The sequence below is a fragment of the Salmo trutta genome, unplaced genomic scaffold, assembly GCF_901001165.1.
Source record: "Salmo trutta unplaced genomic scaffold, fSalTru1.1, whole genome shotgun sequence".
NCBI classification, from domain to species: Eukaryota; Metazoa; Chordata; class Actinopteri; order Salmoniformes; family Salmonidae; genus Salmo; species Salmo trutta.
The window spans coordinates 226,122-246,134 of record NW_021822722.1 but is presented as its reverse complement, the minus strand read 5'-3'; the positions used below and the strand labels follow the sequence as shown (position 1 = coordinate 246,134).

General features: G+C 44.0%; 2 protein-coding genes across 3 annotated transcripts; one reads left to right on the top strand and one right to left on the bottom strand.

Moving 5' to 3' along the window:
• Positions 1 to 207: 207 nt before the first annotated feature.
• LOC115184010 (beclin-1-like) lies at positions 208 to 19,942 on the bottom strand. Of its 2 annotated transcripts, XM_029745009.1 has the most exons (15): positions 19,852 to 19,942; positions 19,640 to 19,773; positions 19,458 to 19,522; positions 19,273 to 19,331; positions 18,905 to 19,132; positions 17,626 to 17,814; positions 16,945 to 17,091; positions 16,519 to 16,668; positions 16,263 to 16,323; positions 15,865 to 16,004; positions 6,145 to 6,210; positions 2,898 to 2,912; positions 2,521 to 2,643; positions 2,275 to 2,337; positions 208 to 2,030 (listed from the first exon to the last, which is right to left on the bottom strand). In XM_029745009.1, exons 1-13 carry the CDS (start codon positions 19,854 to 19,856, stop codon positions 2,616 to 2,618), a joined length of 1,287 nt encoding a protein of 428 aa, XP_029600869.1. In that variant the 5' UTR covers positions 19,857 to 19,942; the 3' UTR covers positions 208 to 2,030; positions 2,275 to 2,337; positions 2,521 to 2,615. The 2 variants fall into 2 exon arrangements, with proteins under 2 accessions (XP_029600869.1, XP_029600870.1); XM_029745010.1 differs by lacking the exon at positions 2,275 to 2,337.
• On the top strand, positions 13,316 to 15,597 carry LOC115184012 (uncharacterized). Its single transcript, XM_029745011.1, has 2 exons — positions 13,316 to 14,793; positions 15,126 to 15,597. Exons 1-2 carry the CDS (start codon positions 13,741 to 13,743, stop codon positions 15,342 to 15,344), a joined length of 1,272 nt encoding a protein of 423 aa, XP_029600871.1. The 5' UTR covers positions 13,316 to 13,740; the 3' UTR covers positions 15,345 to 15,597.
• Positions 19,943 to 20,013: the final 71 nt, after the last annotated feature.

Genomic DNA, 20,013 nt, shown 5'->3' with positions numbered 1-20,013 from the left:
CCAGCTTTTCAGCATCCACTAACTCAGTGGCCTGTGCAAAGTGTGGGACCTCAACTTGATAAGCCATGATGTTTCTATCAAAGCGTATAGTTTGAAATGGTTGATATTCCAAAAAATAAAGCCTAGAATCAACAGGAAATATGTTTTTGACCAGTCCAAATTCTGGCATATTACCATTCAGTACTTTGGCAAAGATCATGGACTTCTGAGTTATGTATTTTATTTGAATTGATTACAAGCCATTTGAGTGATACAGCATGGTTTACTTCATTGAAACCTAGGAAGTCCCTCAATTTTCCACGTAAATATTGTAGATCTTTAACCTCTGATACAGGTCCCATCTCCCTTTCATTTGAAAAAATGGGGTGCATTGAACTGTCAACATTTTGGCAGCTTTCATATATTTGGTTCTGATTGATCAAAGACTTGCAAATATTTTTTTACATTGAGCTTGGAAGCCCATTGTTTAAAGAAACAATGTTTAGACTCGAACCGCATACACATATGTCTAACCATTGGACCCAATGACTTTATCTGTGATGGCAAATGTATCATATAATGCTGTTTAGGTGTAACATTGCGGTCTGGAAAAAGCTACTTCCAATGCTTCAAATGATTTACAATGAGTAACTTCAACCTAGACACGGTCACAATGGAAAGAACAGGTGCAAATACTATCTGTACAATCTCTATTAGCTCAATTGTCAGTCGTATATATGCATTGACTTCCAAACTCTCCAAAACGAATGGCAATATCCTTCGCAGGACAAGCATTTGCCCAGATGACTGTTTTAGTTTTCCATCACTCGACGTTAATGTACTAACAGAAATTGGGGATGGCCGATCGCTAACATCTAGAGGGGAATAAGGGAAACCAAGAATAGCAGAATTCACTGAGTCCAGATCAATCTGTCCTGACACCACAAGACGATTCAAAATACATTGGGGCTATGCCCTCCAGAATTACATGCATAATGTCTTGCGGAGTTTGTTGTATGATATCAAAGGCTGAGAATTCAACTAACTTGCTCCTTCTATTGATCCCATATGTTGTTCTCAGGCTGTTGCGAAGCAAGTCAGTCTGTGCCTTTTCTATTTCATCACACTGTCTGACATGCTTCTCCAATGTCCTTTCAGTATATGCATCCTCATTGAAGTGTGACTGCATGTCCTCAAAAGAACACTCAGTGTCTGCACTTACTGTAGGCAAAGCCCACACCCTCTGAACCCTGCTAGTTCATGTTGTGCCAGGGTGTCTCCAGACAGAGAGACCATGGCACCATATATCGTTTTCTCGCCGTTAATAGTTAGCATTTTAACTCCACTGTACAATGAATGCATCCATGTCTTCCATGATTCTATTCAATATTACATCTACACCAGATTGACGGAGGTCTGCTGATCTAGCCATGGCAAGTAGCCTGATAGCAGCCAGTTTAGACCTGTATTTTGGATTTATATTTCCTAGGGTGTAGTACACCATTAACAACTTGTTTTTTGATGCAAAGGATCCTAGTGGATTACAGATCTCTATTTCATCCGTGTACAGAACAATCTGCAATGCATTTGGTTTCTCTGAAAATAAGGGATGTGATTTTAGAAGAGCATCATCAACAATGTCATGAAAAAAACTTGCCCTGCACATCTGGGGTCCCTTTTCAACCATAGACAAAATCGTTGGGTGTGATAAGAACTGCTCTAGACTTTTGACTAATGGTACATAATAAAATAATTTGTCTTTGATGAAAATGTCTTTTGATCCTCCACAATTCATCCTGCATATGGTTCCAGCAATTGGAATTTCCTCTGCGTCCAAACAGCTTCTTAATAACACTGTCCCGTCTAAATGTTGTTGCAACGCCAGCAAAAGTTTCAATGAAATTGTCAAATATATCCATTGCATCTTTTTCAAGTTGACCTGATGTGCTTCCTGAATGCTTCTTTAGCACTGCCTCCATCTGCTTCCTGAGGTTGTCCAATAGTGATGATTGATACTGCTGTACCCCAGCAACAATGTCATTCACACCTTTCTGAAAATGAGACAGTGAGAGAGGTGGGGATGTCATCAATCATGGAGGTTGGAACACACCATCATGTATACCTATGATATTCACATTTTCTTATGACATATTCATTAACATAAGGACATAAGGGATCAACAATAGTAAGGTGGACAACCTAGCACTGAGAATGAACTCAACCATCACTGAACCACTACAAAATGCTCTGCATAATGTAACAAACCAAATGCTCTGTTCAGAAAAAGCATCTTACCTGTGAGAGACGATGCTTGGCTCTGGTATTTATCACAAAAGCAGTGGCATGTGTTGTCAGATTCTAAAATAAATGTTGACATTGAATGTAGTATCCTGAGGCTGGACATTACTAGTTCATGACAAGTATAATGTTTATGACAGGAGAAGTGGTTGTGAAGACTGACTATGAATGCTATTAGTAAATCTAAGTACTGAAAAAAAATATGGTACATTTCAGTAGATTGCCACCAACAGAGTAATTTACTTGTTGCACTGTAACAGCTCCATGTTGGTCAATGCCCCTTTGCCCATCATCTGAGTCAGATGTATGGAGTTGCTGATCAGTGATGCTGGAGTTAGCTAGAAGACTATCGGGTTGAATGTTGTCCTGTGTACCACACATCAAAGAAACAGATGATTATTTGAAATTGTATTTAGTGTCACCAATAGTGCTATTTAAGTGTTTTGTTCCTATTCATCATCGATTATTTTCACATCAACCCAGCTTTAGCCATAAGAGTCATTATGGCTACAATGATCGAATAGCCTAATGGACAGTATGATTTTGGTCCGTGTATCGTCTGTTCATTAAATTATTTTTTTAAATCCAGAGAACAAAACAAATGCTAGCTAGCTACTTACTTGTTCCGGTGGTGCTTGGTGTTATGGGTGTAAGATGGCACAGTGATGCCATCTGTCCAGGCTGGGCCCCTGAGCAAGGAGACACTCCTGAGCAAGTACCATGATGTCTTCAATGCACCGGTCGAGTCAGTTCCCGGCGAAGTCCACTTTGAGTTGGACGCAGCAATCCAGCCTGTCCAGTGTGCACCCCGCAATGTACCAGTGGCCATGAAAGCAGCTACAAAGGCTCAGCTTGACAAATACGAAGCAGATGGCCACATGATATCCGTCACCGAGCCTACAGACTGGATAAGTAATATGGTCATCGTCAAGAAACCAGACAAGCTACGGATATGCATTGATCCTAAACACCTCAACCGGGCTCTGAGACGCTCACATTACATTATGCCCACGTTGGAGGATGTTCTTTACAAGCTCCCAAAGGCCAGAGTCTTCACGCTCGTGGACGCCAGAGATGCCTTCCTGCAGTGCAAGCTCGACGAGCCCAGCAGCTACATGACCACCTTTTGGACACCCTGGGGCAGGAAGAGGTGGTTGAAGCTCCCGTTTGGTGTCTCCGTGGCTCCAGAGGTGTATCAGCGGAAACAGCATGAGCTGTTGATGGGACTCAGTGGCGTGGAACCCATAGCAGATGACATCCTCGTAGTGGGCTGTGGGGACAGTGATGAGGAGGCAGAATGTGACCATGATGCCAAGCTGCTGGCCCTGATGGTCAGATGCAGACAGGTCAAGCTAAGGCAAAGCATAAAAAAGCTTCAGTTTAAAGTGCCAGAGGTCCGCTTTCATGGGCACATCTTGTCCTCCACTGGATTGAAGGCGGATCCTGAAAAAGTGAAGGCTGTCTTGGAAATGCCCCACCCATCTGACGTGAAGGCAGTGCAGCGCTTCGTCGGATTCGTCACCTACCTGGCCAAGTTCCTACCGCGGCTCTCTGAAGTGTGTGAGCCACTAAGGAGGCTCATGGACAAGGACACCATCTGGCATTGGCTCCCAAAACATGACGCAGCGGTGAGGGAAATAAAACAACTGGTCACCCAGACACCTGTACTGCGATACTACGATGTGTCAAAACCTGTCACGATTCAGAGTGACTCAAGCCAGTATGGACTTGGCTGTTGCCTCATGCAGGAGGGCCAGCCTGTGGCATTCGCCTCTAGGGCACTCACCCCAACAGAGCAGAACTATGCCCAGATAGAGAAGGAGTGCCTCAGCATTGTGTTTGCATGCCAACGCTTCCACCACTATCTGTACGGGCGCGACAATATTACCGCAGAGACAGATCACAAGCCCCTTATTGCTATATTCAGCAAGCCTCTCCTGAATGCCCCGAAACGACTGCAGAGCATGCTACTGGCCCTACAAAACTACAACCTCAAGGTGGTGTATAAGCCAGGGCCAGAGATGTATGTGAGTGACACGCTCAGCAGGGCTACTGCATCAGGCACTCACACACGCTCCATGCATGAACGACACGCAGTGTGCAGCTTACAAACAGAGCAAGTGGATGTTGAACACATCAACCAGGCTGACTACCTCAATGTCACGGACCAGCGCCTGATACAAATCAGACAGCACACAGACAGGGACGAGCAACTCCAGGCATTGAGGTCTGTGATTCTGATGGGCTGGCCCGACTGCAAGGAAGAAACTGCTTTAGCCGTCAGAGATTATTGGCCAGTCAAAGAGGAGCTCAGTGTTCAAAACGGAGTAATATTCAAGGGTCAGAGAGTCGTTATTCCCCGGTCTCTGCGCCCTGAGATGTTGGCGCGCGTGCACTCAAGTCACATAGGAGGTGAGGCCTGTTACAGACAAGCACGTGACACACTGTATTGGCCAGGAATGCAGAGTGAAATCAAAGACTATGTCAGTAAATGCACAATCTGCAATGAATATGCCACTGAGCAACAGAGAGAGACGATGATGTCCCACGAGCTACCGATGCGCCCCTGGCAGATAGTAAGTCTAGATCTCTTCCAGCACAGTGGCAAAGACTTTCTGCTGGTAGTCGATCATTACTCAGACTTCTGGGAGATTGACCTCCTCCCCGACCTCTCAGCAGAGACAACAATCAAACGCTGCAAGGCTCAGTTTGCCCGCTATGGCCAGCCAGATAGGGTAATTTCAGACAATGGACCCCAATTCTCCGGGGTTGAGTTCCGAAAATTTGCTGCAGATTGGGAATTCGAGCACGTCACTTCATCACCACGACACCCAAAAGCTAATGGGAAGGCGGAGTCCGCAGTCAAAATCGCAAAGAACCTCTGCAAAAAAGCTCTGCGAGAGGGCAAAGATGCCTGGAAAGCAATCCTGCAGTGGCGCAATACCCCGACAGAAGGCATGGATAGCAGCCCGGCCCAGCGCCTCATGGCACGGCGCTTAAAAGCAGCTCTGCCAGTAGCCAGCACTCTCCTGGAGCCATGTGTGGTGACAGACGTGCTGGTGAAGCTACGTCACAGAAGACAGGTCTCCAAGTTCATCTATGACAAATCAGCAAAAGACTTACCTGAGCTCAGGGTGGGTGAAACGGTGCGGATGAAGCCACTACCAGGGGACCGGACTGGCCTCTGGAGACTCGGATCCTGTGTACAGAAAATGGCACCACGCTCCTACTTGGTCGAGGTGAATGGATCACGGTACCGTCGTAACAGGGTTGACCTTCGGATTGCTGAGCCAGCACCTACTCAGAACCCTGATGGTCAAAGGGGTCGCATGACAAAAGACAGAACCCCAGCAAGTCACATGGGGCCTGAGGCACTGGGCGAAGAGCCAGGGGATCACAGGTCGGCCGCTCCCTCGCCCATCAATACTCCCCTTAGACAGTCAGGTGACACGCCTGTGCGGGAACCCGCAGTCCTCGCAGACAAGCCCCCTGTCTTTTCACGCTGTGGGCGTCTGTCCCAGCCACCAAAAATACTTAATCTGTAGGTTTCCCATTAGGGATTGTTGACAGACAGAGATAAAAGTGAAGAGAGTATCAAAATGTGTTAAGTTGTTACCTGAAAAAAAAAAAAAAATACTAAACTGTTCATGTTGGAAATTATTACTAGGTTTGTTTTGTTAGTGAATTGACAGCTCCTGTCCTATTTTATAAAAGGAAAGATGTTATGGGTGTAAGATGGCACAGTGATGCCATCTGTTGGTAAATGTTATACCGGTGTGCTTGAAATACCCGGATGTATTGCAATATACTGAACAAGACTGGTTACTCGCATCCATGCCTCTGTCTCGTCATTTAACATTCAAACACTTGGCTTTCCTCCGATGGCTGTTCATCTGGTCGGGTGCAATCAAGTAGGTGTTGAAGGTGGTTTCTCTTTACATGATGGAAGAAATTGTACACTATATTCCTCAGTGCATCCGTCAATACCACAGAGCAGCCAGAAATCAGGGCTGCGACTGTGAAATCTATTGATATGGCTCAATAACAGTTTCAATGAAAAAGTAATAAAAACGCAGCAGATAACGCACCGTCAAAGCATCTTGAACGTTACTAAACGCAAGTAAAACGTTCCCACTGCTTTCGATGAAAAGGGCGGAAAGAAGTGAAAATGATGTTCAGTATTTATAATAAAACCAAGTAATTTATTGGAGTAGAGAACAACACCACTGGGACTTTTAACCATACATGTATCACTCCGCTTTACAGGTGTTCAAATAACCGTTAATTACATTAACAATCGTTCTCTATCTTAAATTGTAACAAACTTCGCACCGCAAATATGAACATATTTCCACAAATAACATTTGAGTTAAATGATGAATGGTCGTCAGGAGAGGACGGTAACGTGTAGACCTACACAAAGTAGCAGTATCAAGCTAGTGTGGAGGAAAATGTATATGTGTTGCTTGGCAACAGTCCAGTCCCAGACCAGTTGGGGAACTATGTGTGTTGGCGGAGCCAAATACACGATGAAATAAATAAACAAATCATAATCTGTTGTCGCGTATTACTGTTAACTAAGAAATTGCGCTTGTAGAAGTGTTGTATAAAAGCAATATCACACTCGAGGTCGTGCTGTTATACTGAATATTATCTTCCACCTGCGGCCTCGTACCTGCGACCGAATCACAGCCGTGCTGATATTCAGCACTCCCTCTCTTGTGATATTGCTTAACTGACGTACGTTCATCACATTATCTAGCTAAATAAGAGAGACCTAAAAAACTAAAAAGTCAAATACGGTCAAATCTTTTATTCATCTAACAACACCATGAATGAAGATGGAATGGATGACATATCCAGGCATGGACCATATATCAACAGCAGTAATAAAAGGTAATGTTAATTTGTTTATACCGTCTACCTTTCTCCTTAGCAAGCTAACGTTCATTTGAATTGGAAAGTTGGCAAACCAAGTTAGCATGCTAATTTTAACTAGGTAACGTTGCCTTTTTGCAGTTAATAACTGCACGAACGGCCATTCGTTGAAAAAACTTGAACTTTGGTTAGATTGAGAGTGCTTTATTGCCAGAAATAGTGTTAATGAGGTGTAAATGTGCCCTTTCTATTGACAATAGAAAATCAATAGAAATGGCGCCAAAGACGGCGAAGCTAAATTATCGATGGTGTCAGTCATTGTCTACAATCTTAGCTAGGCAAGCAAAGATTAACTAAGGTTTTCAATATGGGAGACAATTTAGCGTTAACGTTAGTTTCATTAGCTTGCACTATATTTTGGTTTAAAGTTATTGACGTCAACGTTAATGATATACAGGTAGTCACATTTTGTTAGCTAACATTAGCTAGCTTGGTAAATCATTCCTGCATTAACTGGAAAGCGAAGACAGTATGCTAATGTCTCATAACCTATATCAACCTGACACTTTGCGTTTACTTAACTATTTACCATGTGGTTAAATGTGTTCTTCAGCTGCTAATATAAGCACAGACATGCTGCCCAGCCTCTAAGGAGGATTTACATGGTCTCTTTCCCGGTCCAGAGCACTTCTTCAGAAGGAGAACCATTTGGAGATTTACTCATGGTGAAAAGGAGGTCATGTTAGATTTTGACATTTGGGAGACATTTAATCTAACCATGCAGACAGTGTTTCCTGTTATCAAAGTAGCATTTCCTGGCAATCATTACAATACAGGTATCTACAGATGTACTTGTTTTGGTGTTTGCTGTTAGGTTGTTGTTACAGTGTGGTGTTCTTTGCCTTTATAATTACTATAGAATAAATGTATGTCTTATACAGGGTGAAGAATTTGTGTGGACTAGGCATCTCTCCTCTGGGACCTGTGATTTCAGCCCCACTCCCACCTCCTTCCACTCTTCACCCCCCCTTCCTCCACCCTCCTGTCCCCTCCATCCCCCCACCCCTCTCCAAACCCAAGAGACCAACATGGTTCCACCAGAACCGTACAGCTTGTCAGCCCACAGTATGTCTTATACACAGACACAGAGTTGGAGCAATCAAGAAGCTCCTTTTTTGAAAATCAGCGTGCTGGACAAAGAGATTATATCCTTTCCAAAGATCTTCGCTGTCGATTAATCAGGAACAGAGTAACAAGCATGATTTCCATTAAGAGAGCGGCAGGGGATGACTTCCAGTATCCATGCAGCCGTGAACTCACTGTAATGGCGAAGCGTCTCATAGAGTACTACCCAATGCTGCAGGACAGATCTACAACCAGTGGAGCTGAGTGGGTAAGTCACTACTCAGGTATTCAACACATGTTTCCAAACACAGCACTGTTGGATACCTGGCAGCCAAAGTGCAAACATCTGACACTCAAAATAGGAGGGATGTGCTTCATCCAGATCAATCAGGGCAACATGTGTCTGCTTGTATCGTTTAATTTCTGGATTCGGTTTAATGTGATTTATAACAAACAATTTTGTTGTTTTTTAGGAATCTGTGAAGAAGCAGCTTTTGAAAAGGATTCGGAATGTGACAACCCCCAAAAAGAAGCAGGGAGCGACCCTTTCAAGAAAAGCCTTAGATTTCAGAGCAGCCAGGAGATGTCCACTGATGAGACTGACGAATCCACCTCCTCAACCCTGATCTTGGAGAGATCCTCACTATCTAGATGCAGCACCCCAGAGGTTGAACAGTTGGGTGGTAAGTACACAAATTGAAATAGTGGATAGTGTTTCCTTATAAATGCAACTTCTACTACTACTCTAAATGAGGGACTAGAAACCAAGTGACTATTTAGTCTTCAGTGTTTCCTGTGGAATGAGAGGTTTGGGGGGGTAGTACCAGCGGAATCACTGGTCTTAATTTCAGTCTACATTTTTAAATGTTAATTGGTCGGGTTTGTGATGTTTTCTGGCATCAGAAACTACTGAGAGGCCTACAGAACCAGGCGAGACATTATAAAACTCTACAGGATATGTACAATACCAAGGCCAGACCCAACCAGAAGGATGTTTCCCAGCTCCTGGACCTTGAATTCCAAGCAAGACGGGCCTTCATCGACTCTGATGCTACTAAGGAGCAGGACAGTTATACCAAGATACTTAAAGCGTATCCCTGCTTCAGAGAACTGGATCATGTAAGCAAATGTATTCATTTTAAGTAGGCCTATGCTTCTTTATCCTGGTTAACACCAGACCGAATCTCAAATGAGATGCGGTGTGGGAACTGAGCAGCATGAGAAGCCTTAGCAGGGACGGGGGTAAACTACTTCGGGCAAATGTAAAACAGTGAGCTCGCGAGAATTCAGTCTGGTAGTAACCAGGCTAATGCTTCCTATGCCTCCAGCTAGATAGACAGACAGTCTTACACTGTCTGTCTGTTTGTCTGTGTCAGGTTATGGATGGCAGGGTAGCCTAGTGGTTAGAGTGTTGGACTATTAACCGAAAAGTTGCAAGTTCAAATCCCCGAGCTGACGAGGTACAAATCTGTCGTTCTGCCCCTGAACAAGGCAGTTTACCCACTGTTCGTAGGACGTCATTGAAAATAAGAATTTGTTCTTAACTGACTTGCCTAGTTAAATACCTGTGAGTCCATATGCTGGTGCGGTTGGCCCTGGGTTCCTCCTAATTCAAGACAATGCTAGACCTCATGTGGCTGGAGTGTGTCAGCAGTTCCTGCAAGAGGAAGGCATTGATGCTATGGACTGGCCTGCCCGTTCCCCAGACCTGAATCCAATTGAGCACATCTGGGACATCATGTCTCGCACCATCCACCAACGCCACGTTGCACCACAGACTGTCCAGGAGTTGGCGGATGCTTTAGTCCAGGTCTGGGAGGAGATCCCTCAGGAGACCATCCGCCACCTCATCAGGAGCATGCCCAGGCGTTGTAGAGAGGTCATACAGGCACGTGGAGGCCACACACACTACTGAGCCTCATTTTGACTTGTTTTAAGGACATTACATCAAAGTTGGATCAGCCTGTAGTGTGGTTTTCCACTTTAATTTTGAGTGTGACTCCAAATCCAGACCTCCATGGGTTGATAAATTGGATTTATTGATTTTTTTTGTGTGATTTTGTTGTCAGCACATTCAACTATGTAAAGAAAAAAGTATTTAATAAGATTATTTCTTTCATTCAGATCTAGGATGTGTTGTTTAAGTGTTCCCTTTATTTTTTTGAGCAGTATATTTATTAAAAAAAAAAGATTTTAAACACCTTTATTTAACTAAGCAAGTCAGATTAAGAACACATTCTTATTTTCAATGACGGCCTAGGAACGGGGGTTAACTGCCTTGTTCAGGGGGGGATTTGTTTTTGCAACCTTCCGGTTACTAGTCCAACGCTCTAACCACCTGCCTTACATTGCACTCCTGTTAATTTCTCATCGAATCACAGCCTACTTCGACAAACGGGTGAAGATTCAACAAGCGCATTTGCGAAAAAAGCACTGTCGTTGTACCAATGTACCTAACCATTAACATCAATGCCATTCTTTAAAATCAATACACAAGTATATATTTTTAAACCTGCATATTTAGTTAATATTGCCTGCTTACATGAAATTGTGTCATTGCTCTTGCGTTCATTGCACGCAGAGTCAGGGTATATGCAACAGTTTAGGCCGCCTTGCTCGTTGCGAACTAATTTGCCAGAATTCTGCATAATTATGACATAACATTGAAGGTTGTGCAATGTAACAGGAATATTTAGACTTAGGGATGCCACCCGTTAGATAAAATACGGACCGGTTCCGTATTTCACTGAAAGAATAAACGTTTTGTTTTCGAGATGATAGTTTCCAGATTCGACCATATTAATGACCTAAGGCTCGTATTTCTGTGTGTTTATTATATTATAATTAAGTCTATGATTTGATAGAGCAGTCTGACTGAGCGGTGGTAGGCACCAGCAGGCTCGTAAGCATTCATTCAAACAGCACTTCCGTATGTTTTGCCAGCAGCTCTTCGCTCTTCGCTGTTTATGACTTCAAGCCTATCAACTCCCAAGATTAGGCTGGTGTAACCGATGTGAAATGGCTAGCTAGTTAGCGGGTGCGCGCTAATAGCGGTTCAAACGTCACTGGCTCTGAGACTTGGAGTAGTTGTTCCCCTTGCTCTACATGGGTAACGCTGCTTCGAGGGTGGCTGTTGTCGATGCGTACCTGGTTTGAGCCCAGGTAGGAGCGAGGAGAGGGACAGAAGCTATACTGTTACACTGGCAATACTAAAGTGCCTATAAGAACATCCAATAGTCAAAGGTATATGAAATACAACTCGTATAGAGAGAAATAGTCCTATAATTCCTATAATAACTACAACCTAAAACTTCTTACCTGGGAATATTGAAGACTCATGTTAAAAGGAACCACCAGCTTTCATATGTTCCCATGTTCTGAACAAGGCACTTAAACGTTAGCTTTCTTACATGGCACGTATTGCACTTTTACTTTCTTCTTCAACACTTTGTTTTTGCATTATTTAAACCAAATTGAACATGTTTCATTATTTATTTGAGGCTAAATTAATTTTATTGATGTATATATTACCGTAAATTCCGGACTATAAGCCACAACTTTTTTACCAGCTTTGAACCTCGCGGCTTAAACAATGACGTGGCTAATATATGGATTTTTCCCGCTTTCAAATAAATAAATAAAAAAACACATTCTGTGATGTGCTCAGTTTTTTGGCGGCATGAAGCTTTCATTAGACCAATGAAATTGCCGAACGGGTTAAGGTCAAACAACTTTTTTGTTTACTGTTTAGATTAAATCGAGCGCTCTCAAACTTCCCATCATTCTGATTACGGTAGTCATTTTGTCACCTTCATCATGGCAAAGACACAGAGAAATGCATATGATGCAGCTTTCAAGTTGAAGGCGATTGATCTGGCTGTTGGAAAAGGAAATAGAGCTGCTGCACAGGAGCTTGGTCTTAATGAGTCGATGATAAGACGGTGCAAAAAGACAACTAAAGCTTACTGCAAATTTTGTAATTTTTTGTTACAAGCCGTGTTTCGTTAAAGCCTATTAATTTTGTTACAAGCCGTGTTTCGTTAAAGCCTGTGTAAAGTTCATTTGTTTCAATGTACCGGTAGGCACCTGCGGCTTATAGACATGTGCGGCTTATTTATGTTCAAAATAATACTTTTTTTGAAATTCAGTGGGTGCGGCTTATATTCAGGTGCGCTTAATAGTCCGGAAATTACGGTAAGTTAAAATAAGTGTTCATTCAGTATTGTTGTAATTGTCATTATTACAACAACAAAAAAACGGCAGATTAATCGGTATCAGCTTTTTTGGTCCTCCAATAATCGGTATCGGCGGTGACAAATCATAATCGGTCGACCTCTAGTACACACACACACACTCCTGCCACAAAGTAGAGAAAGACCTTGCTTGGCCTGTCCAGTGGGCTGCATCACAGGCTCATAGGAAAATGGACTGAAGTCACAGTGTGTTGTGTGTGTGCATACCTGTTTTCGGGAAACCAAACAGCTCAAATCAAATTGCATTTGTCACATATATGTGTTTAGCAGATGTTATTGCGGGTGTAGCGAAATGCTTGTAAGCTAGAAGCATGGCAGCCCTATCTGTCGGCACCATTTTCCTACATATCCATTCCATTTGATGTTTTGAGAGTAAGGCTTTTTTTAAATTCTTGCTTGAGTTGTATCATAAGTTGAACTCTATATATTTCCCAATAATAGAATAAATTGTCCCCCCCTCTTTTTTTGAAGGGCTCAAATGAAGGGGGAATTTCTGTTTTTGATGACCAAAGTTGAAGGCATGCCTGGCTGATGCAACACTGTTACGTTTTACACACGTCTAACTGTCAAGTGATAGAAAGAAGTCATTTTCACTAGATTCACTTTCACTGATTTGATCAGATTTAAATATTTTCTTGCATTTTGCCCCCAAAAATGAAATGCTAATTTGCTGCTAATGTGGCTATCAAAGAACTACATATGCCATGATGATCTGGATGAGACTGCAGAGGCAAAGGTAAGAATCTCTGGATTAATTATCTAATGTTAGCTAAATTTAGTCATGAATAAATTGGCAAAATGTCTTTAAATTGACAATTCAGAGAGTTCAGTAATATGTTTCACCTCAAAGGAAAGTGGCATGTTTAAATATGAGATGAGGGCAAGCAGTTCAACACATGTAGGTAACATTCACCATTTTGGGCCGTATATTATGGTCTATTATGACATAACATCCACATAAGTGTGAGATTCTAGAAGTCTCATTGTGAACCAATTATGATGTCACAACTGATCAATAAATTCCAAATGTTCTGTTTGAACATTCTGGTGTCTGATTGCTGAAAATAGAACACTAGTATCCAAGACAATCGAGCAGATTCCTCCTGAGATATAGTTAACACAGTAGATCACCATAAAATATAGAAAGTGCTACTAGACGAAAACTTAGTTGCAGAACGAGGTTAGAAGGCCACTGTTAATCTCCTTGATGATGAGGCGATTATTGCAGCCGCTAATGGAAGATAATGCTTTAACAGGGAACCTTGGAGCTGCCAGTAGCAACTCCATTCAGCCTGCCCTGCCATCTCAACCCAAGGCCACTGAGAAGCTTCCAGCGCTCAAACAAAACAGTTTAAACACCTCCAGAATCCCAGTACTGGAGTTGACTGAAGAAAGAAAGGGTGCTCTGCAGCGACTTGCCAGTTTGAAGGCTGTGGAAAAGAAACCACATCCTCCCTCCAGAATCCCAGTACTGCAGAAGAAGAAGTCCATCTGCAATGGGAAGAGTCAAGGACTGCATGTAGCTCCAACACCTCAGCAGTCAGGGAAGGCTACTGTTCCTTCCATCCGGAAGCCACTGCAACCCATCCGTACCAAGAGGGATCAAACATGCGTGGTGAAAGACATCTACCTCCATAGTGCCAAGCCATTGAAGGCAGTCCATGGAGCCAATATGGTCGCCAAGATGCCACTGCCTCCCATTAGAGTCAGAGTCACTGTGCCAAACAGTGATGCCAAGAAGAAGCCATTCCAGCCAGTCAGACCAGAGGGCAGCCTTCGTCCTGCTTACAGAAGGCAGGTTGTGAAGAAACACGTTCAGTTCAAGACTCAGACCCTAACTGTACAGGATCTACCGCCGTGCCCCGATGAGATGGTATGGGACGTCTTTAACTCAGAGGCTGAGCAGGTGATGGCATATATGAAGGCCAAGCTGATTAGTGTTACCCAAGAACTGAAACTGATTAAGAGTGGGGCCAAGATGGATGCTCAGGCTTTGGAGGAGAAAAACGCAAAAGTGCGGTTGAGAAAAAAGGTGGAGAAGTTCATCCAGGAGATCTGCCTGATGAAGGTGGATTCTGACCTATGGGAGATGATAAGAGATAACGAAGAAGAGGAAGAAAGGATTAAAGAGGTGAGGAGAAATGGAGAAGAAAGCAGTGTGGCAAGTAAGCCAAAGGAGACAGCCACAAGATACACTGTGAGCAAGCCAAAGGAAGTCAAGAAGGGTTTGAACGTGGAAGAGAAAAAGGAGGACAGACAGGTAAAGTAGCTTGACATTCCAAAGCCATGCTAACTGTTGATCTAGTGTAGTGTTGGTGATCACGTACGTTTGTATCAGAGGAGGCTGATGGGAGGAGTTATAGGAGGATAGGATCGTTGTAATGGCTGGAATGAAATGATCGGAATCAAACGAGGTTTCCATGTGATTGATGTGTGTGATATCGTTCCTTTTGTTCTATTCCAGCCATTACAATGAGCCCATTACAATGAGCTCCTCTCACCAGCCTCATCTGGTTTGTACATGTTGTATATCTTGTCTTTGTTGCCCAGCTGCCCATTATTTGGCCCATCTGATAACATCCATTCATTCAGGTGGTGTTGAAACGTCGATTTGGGATGAGTGCAGCCAACTCCAAGCTGAAGCAGTGTGAGCACTGCGGCCGGTGCTTTGATTCTAGTCGCCTGGAGAAACACAGCGAGATCTGTGCCAAGCTCTCCTCCAAGAGCTCTAGACGGGGGGTCTATGACTCCACCAAGCACCGTCTCAAAGGCACTGTACTGGCTGGCTACGTGAAGCGATCCGTGGTGTGATGCACCAAGGGACCTGAGTCTGTCACTCTTTTGTATTTTGGATTGAACAGACAGACATACAGTGACTGATAAACCACCTGCTGCCCAAATTAGGACTTCTACCTTGGAATCTGTGAGGGTTCCAATAAGAGGCAGTACTACTAGGAGGCAGTATTGTATCCAGAAACGTCTAAACCAACAGTGTTCAGCAGTTCCTCAAATCTACAGAAACACCTGTATAAAACACCTCAATAAAATCAAATCCAAACACTCATCTAAATCATTCTGTCAGATGTGTTACTAGTGCAGGAAAGTAGAATAAATGAAATATTAAGAAACAAGGGAACGTATTTGTCAAATCTGAATATTAAAAGGAGTGATTTTTTTTTCATGAATTGGAAAAATGAAGAAAGGAACTAATTATTTTAGTGTTACACAAATAACTGAAGTTGGTCAGCTTTTGACAGCTTAATCCTTGGACTCTCGGCATAATCCATAGATGATTACAATTCGATGATGTCTGCTAGACTAGATGACTGACCTGTAGGGAAGGCAGAATCCCGTGTCTCCCTTCTCCACCTCCTTGAACTGCTGCACACAGTCCAGGAAGGCCACCATGGCATGGTCAAACTTGTTGTCCCAGAAGAAGCGCAGGCCCCCTGAACAATACAGTGGTAGCTCCTACACACACAAGAAGAGAGAGAGCGAGTGGAATGTACCATATACAACATGGCCTATTCACTGGGGTGGGGTTGGCTTGGGCCAGTCTAATGAGTATTGCAAAATAATATTAAAAAGGATAGTTCACTATTTTTTCCCCCCCCACAGCTCATATATATATATATATATATATATAGCTTGTCTCCATATAGTCGCCAGCAGAAAGTGTGCTCCTGTGCCTTTTAGTGTGAGACCTCACTTGCTGGTAACAAGCATTACCTTGGACTTGTCTATAAGTGACTCCAGGTACGAGTGGTTTCCATATGGGACCAGGCGGTATCTATAGAGAGAGAGAGAGGTTCAAGAAATCCAGCAAGATATTTTAAATGACATATTGTACAATGTATCATGTTTATTTGGATATGATAAAATATCTGATTAAAATACAGTTACTTCTTTGGCAATTTAACATATTACATGGCGTAGAAGGGTGTCTATAGAGAGAGGTTCTCCTTGTGTGCGTGTCATGTCTGACCTCTGGAAGCGTAGCCCCATCTTGTTGGCGAGGGCGTGGAGCAGTAGCACGGTCTGACCCCAGGCGGCGTTGATCTCGTTCCACTCGACGGGGACACTGGGTAGTTGGCCCAGACGGAAGTTATTGATGGTGCCAAACTGGCCACTGTGCCTGGGGACCAGATACAAAGTTATTATAAGCACTAAAACCTATCAATGTAAAAGATACCGTTCAAAATTCTATGTGAAGACAAGATGAGGGGTGAGAGACAAGAGGCAGCCGTTCATTCTAAACGCAAGCGTGCAAACGCCACCACTTCAAACAGAGATTAAGTCGCTAAACTGACATACATTGGGTCAATAATTCATGCGTGTGTTTGTTTGTGCACGTCTGTGTATTTTAGTGCATGTATAAGCGTCTGTAATACGTCGGAGTATATGTCCTTACCAGATGTGGAAGGTGGCGTTGAAGACGTTGGTCTTCTTCAGGCGGTCCAGTTGGATCTGGCAGTATCGCATCTGGTTGTCCACACTCTTCAGCTCGTCATCCAGCTCCAGCTGCTGCCGCTTGAACTCACTGTACTCCTTCTGGTACCTGGAGCACACAGACACACATCACTCACACAGGCCAGGGGAGGATAAGGGATTCATTTGTGAAATTGAATTATTGTGCATAGGAGTAGGTGTTGATTTGGTGTCTCCCTCTTTTTCCTCATCCCATTCTCCTGTCTTGCAATATACCAGCGTTTCCCAAACTCGGTCCTCAGGTTCCCAAGAGGTGCACGTTTTGGAGTTTGCCATAACACTACACGGTTGATTCAAATTGTCAAAGCTTGATGATTAGTTGATTAGGCTGTGTAGCGCTAGGCCAAAAACCAAAACGAGCACCCCCAAGTTTTGGAAACCCTGCGTTATACAGTCTCAAAATTTGAGTTCCAAGTAGGGTGACCGGTGTCCCATTCATTTCTTTACTAAGTGCATAATGTTGAGACAGCGGACTTCCAAAGCTCATTTTACACTGTAATCCGTGTGAGACAGGATGACAGCCGCCACAGCCAAAGTGCTTTGAACTTAGAAATACAACAGCCAAAATTCCTCAGGAGGTGGAGGACAGACAGCCATTACTCACTGCAGTTCCTCAGTGTCTAGCTGCTGGGAGTGGCTGCGTCCCTGGACCAGGTCCTCGGCCACGGCAGCCCTCTGCTCTTCCACCGCCTCCAGCTCCCCCACCAGTGACGACTCCTCCTCGCCCAGTTTCTGGAGCTCCAGCAACAGGCTGTCCTCCTCCTTCAGCTGGGACAGCAGTTCCAGGCAGTTCCTAGTAGAGGACACACACCGTAGTCAGACAAGGAAAACACACACGCGCAAAGAAAAAGACATGAAAAACACAAAACAAACATAGACCCCTTTCCCGGGCGTGTCATGTAAAGTTGCGTGCACAGTTCGTCATCAGAAACCTCTGTTTACCTAGCAGTGGATACAAGCACATGCAACTTCAAAATGCAGCACGTGTAAGTTAACGAACGCGAATTCAGATGTTATCGTCCACAACGTCGCAGATGTCAGAGGATCGATCACCTAACAAGCCAGCGAGGCAAGATAAAACATCCCAAATAGAGCTGGATAAAGCCAGAAGAATAAGAACTTGTTTTACATAGCTATAGCCCTCGGTCTTCTGTGTTTTCACTCACTCACTGTTAAGTTTGTCAAGGTCCCTACTTCAACGTTAGCCATCTGATGGTTTCTCTGGATTGATGGCTTCTACGGTTGTGGCTAGATGGGAGTACAGCATTTTAGCCTAACCCTTTAATTTACATAATTCTCCTAACCTGCTACGTAAATTATAATAACCTGCTAAGTAAATTCTCAATCTAGCTAGCCACAGCCGTAGAAGGGAAAGGGGGATACCTAGTCAACTGAATGCGTTCAACTGAAATGTGAATCAGAGAGGTGTGGGGGGGGCTACCATAATCGACATCCACGTCTCTCGGCACCAGGGGAACAGTGGGCTAACTGCCTTGCTCAGGGAAAGCTCGGGGATTCAATCCAGCTCTAACCACGGGGCTACCTGCCACCTATCACCAGTTCTAAGAAACCATCAGTGTCACCACACCGGGATGCGCGCACGTCAATCGAACGTGAACAACAAAATTGCCCTACACATACACAGGCATCAAAAACACGCTCATATCCACACAAATGATTCATGCATGCAAATAAGTGATCCTCTTTTGACACACCATATTGCTCCAGGCAACAAAATATTGGTGTAAACTAAGTCCGAGTGGGTCTCCCTGCCTAAGAAAATATTTCTAGGGCAAATCCTGCTGTGTGTTACATAGTGTAGTACACTTTGACTACCCACTAGTTCTGTAATGTTAGTGTAGTTGCAGTGTATGACTACTCACTTGTAGTTCTGGCACTCGTTCTCTGTGATGTTGAGCTGCGTGTCCAGGTGGTCTAGCAGGGTGTCTGTACACTCCTCGCACAGCGGGTGGTCTACGTCGGTCTGGCCTGACATGATGTCAAACAGATCGCTGGTCACCTTCAGCCTCCGACTGAGGTTCTCCATGGTGCCTCCGTCCGACGCTTCTCCAATCAGAGTGAAGCTGTTGGCGCTCTCTGTGGACATCATCCTATGCACGCGCACACACACACACAAAACTATGTAGGCATCATCCTAGACCTAGAGGGTATGATAGTTCAAGTTGCGAGCAGGGCATTACACTGTGTAGGCCAAGCAGATTGGAAGGTAGTAAGTTAGACATGATGCTACCTTGCAGGAGGGATGTATTTTCTTGCGACGCCATCTTGCTTTGTTTCCACAAAGGTTTCCTGGAAGAAGAGAGGAAAATCAGAATCCTTTCAGGTGTTCTAAACTCAATTTCTATGAAGGATATTGCTGTGAAACCTGGTTTCAAAACCATCTTTCCATTGGATTGAACCAACCCAGTGTCTCACCTCTGGAGCACTTTCCGCCTTATTGCTTTCTGTCTGCTTGCTTGGTGTCACTGTGACCAGAGGAGCTGATGGGACAGAAGACACACAGACTCACAACGCTGATCTCCGTCTCTTCCTCTGTAGCTCTCTCCAAAGCATGTGCACACACCCACGCTCTCAAACATACACTCGGGTAAACATACCAATAAGTTCCTGGATGGTGACACGGTCGAGCACATTGAAGGATGTATCCAGCTTTAGAGGCTGACTGCAGCGCTGACACACGAAGCTGACCTGCATGGTGGTACTAGAGGACTTGGAGCCCTCCATAGCAACACTGGAAACAGAATTAACAGTGTTAGCCTGCGGGCAAACTACTCGTGACTGGTGGTTTTGCTAGCACAGTTTAGCTTACCCCATTCATAGACGCCAACTACTTTAGCGCCTATTGACGACAGTATCTACTGACGGGGTGAATTTTGTTAAGAACCCCGATGCTTGTTCTTAACATTAACATGCATCGCTTGCAGTATTGTTTTGGAAACATAAGCTACATACCTTTCATATCAGCGAGAAA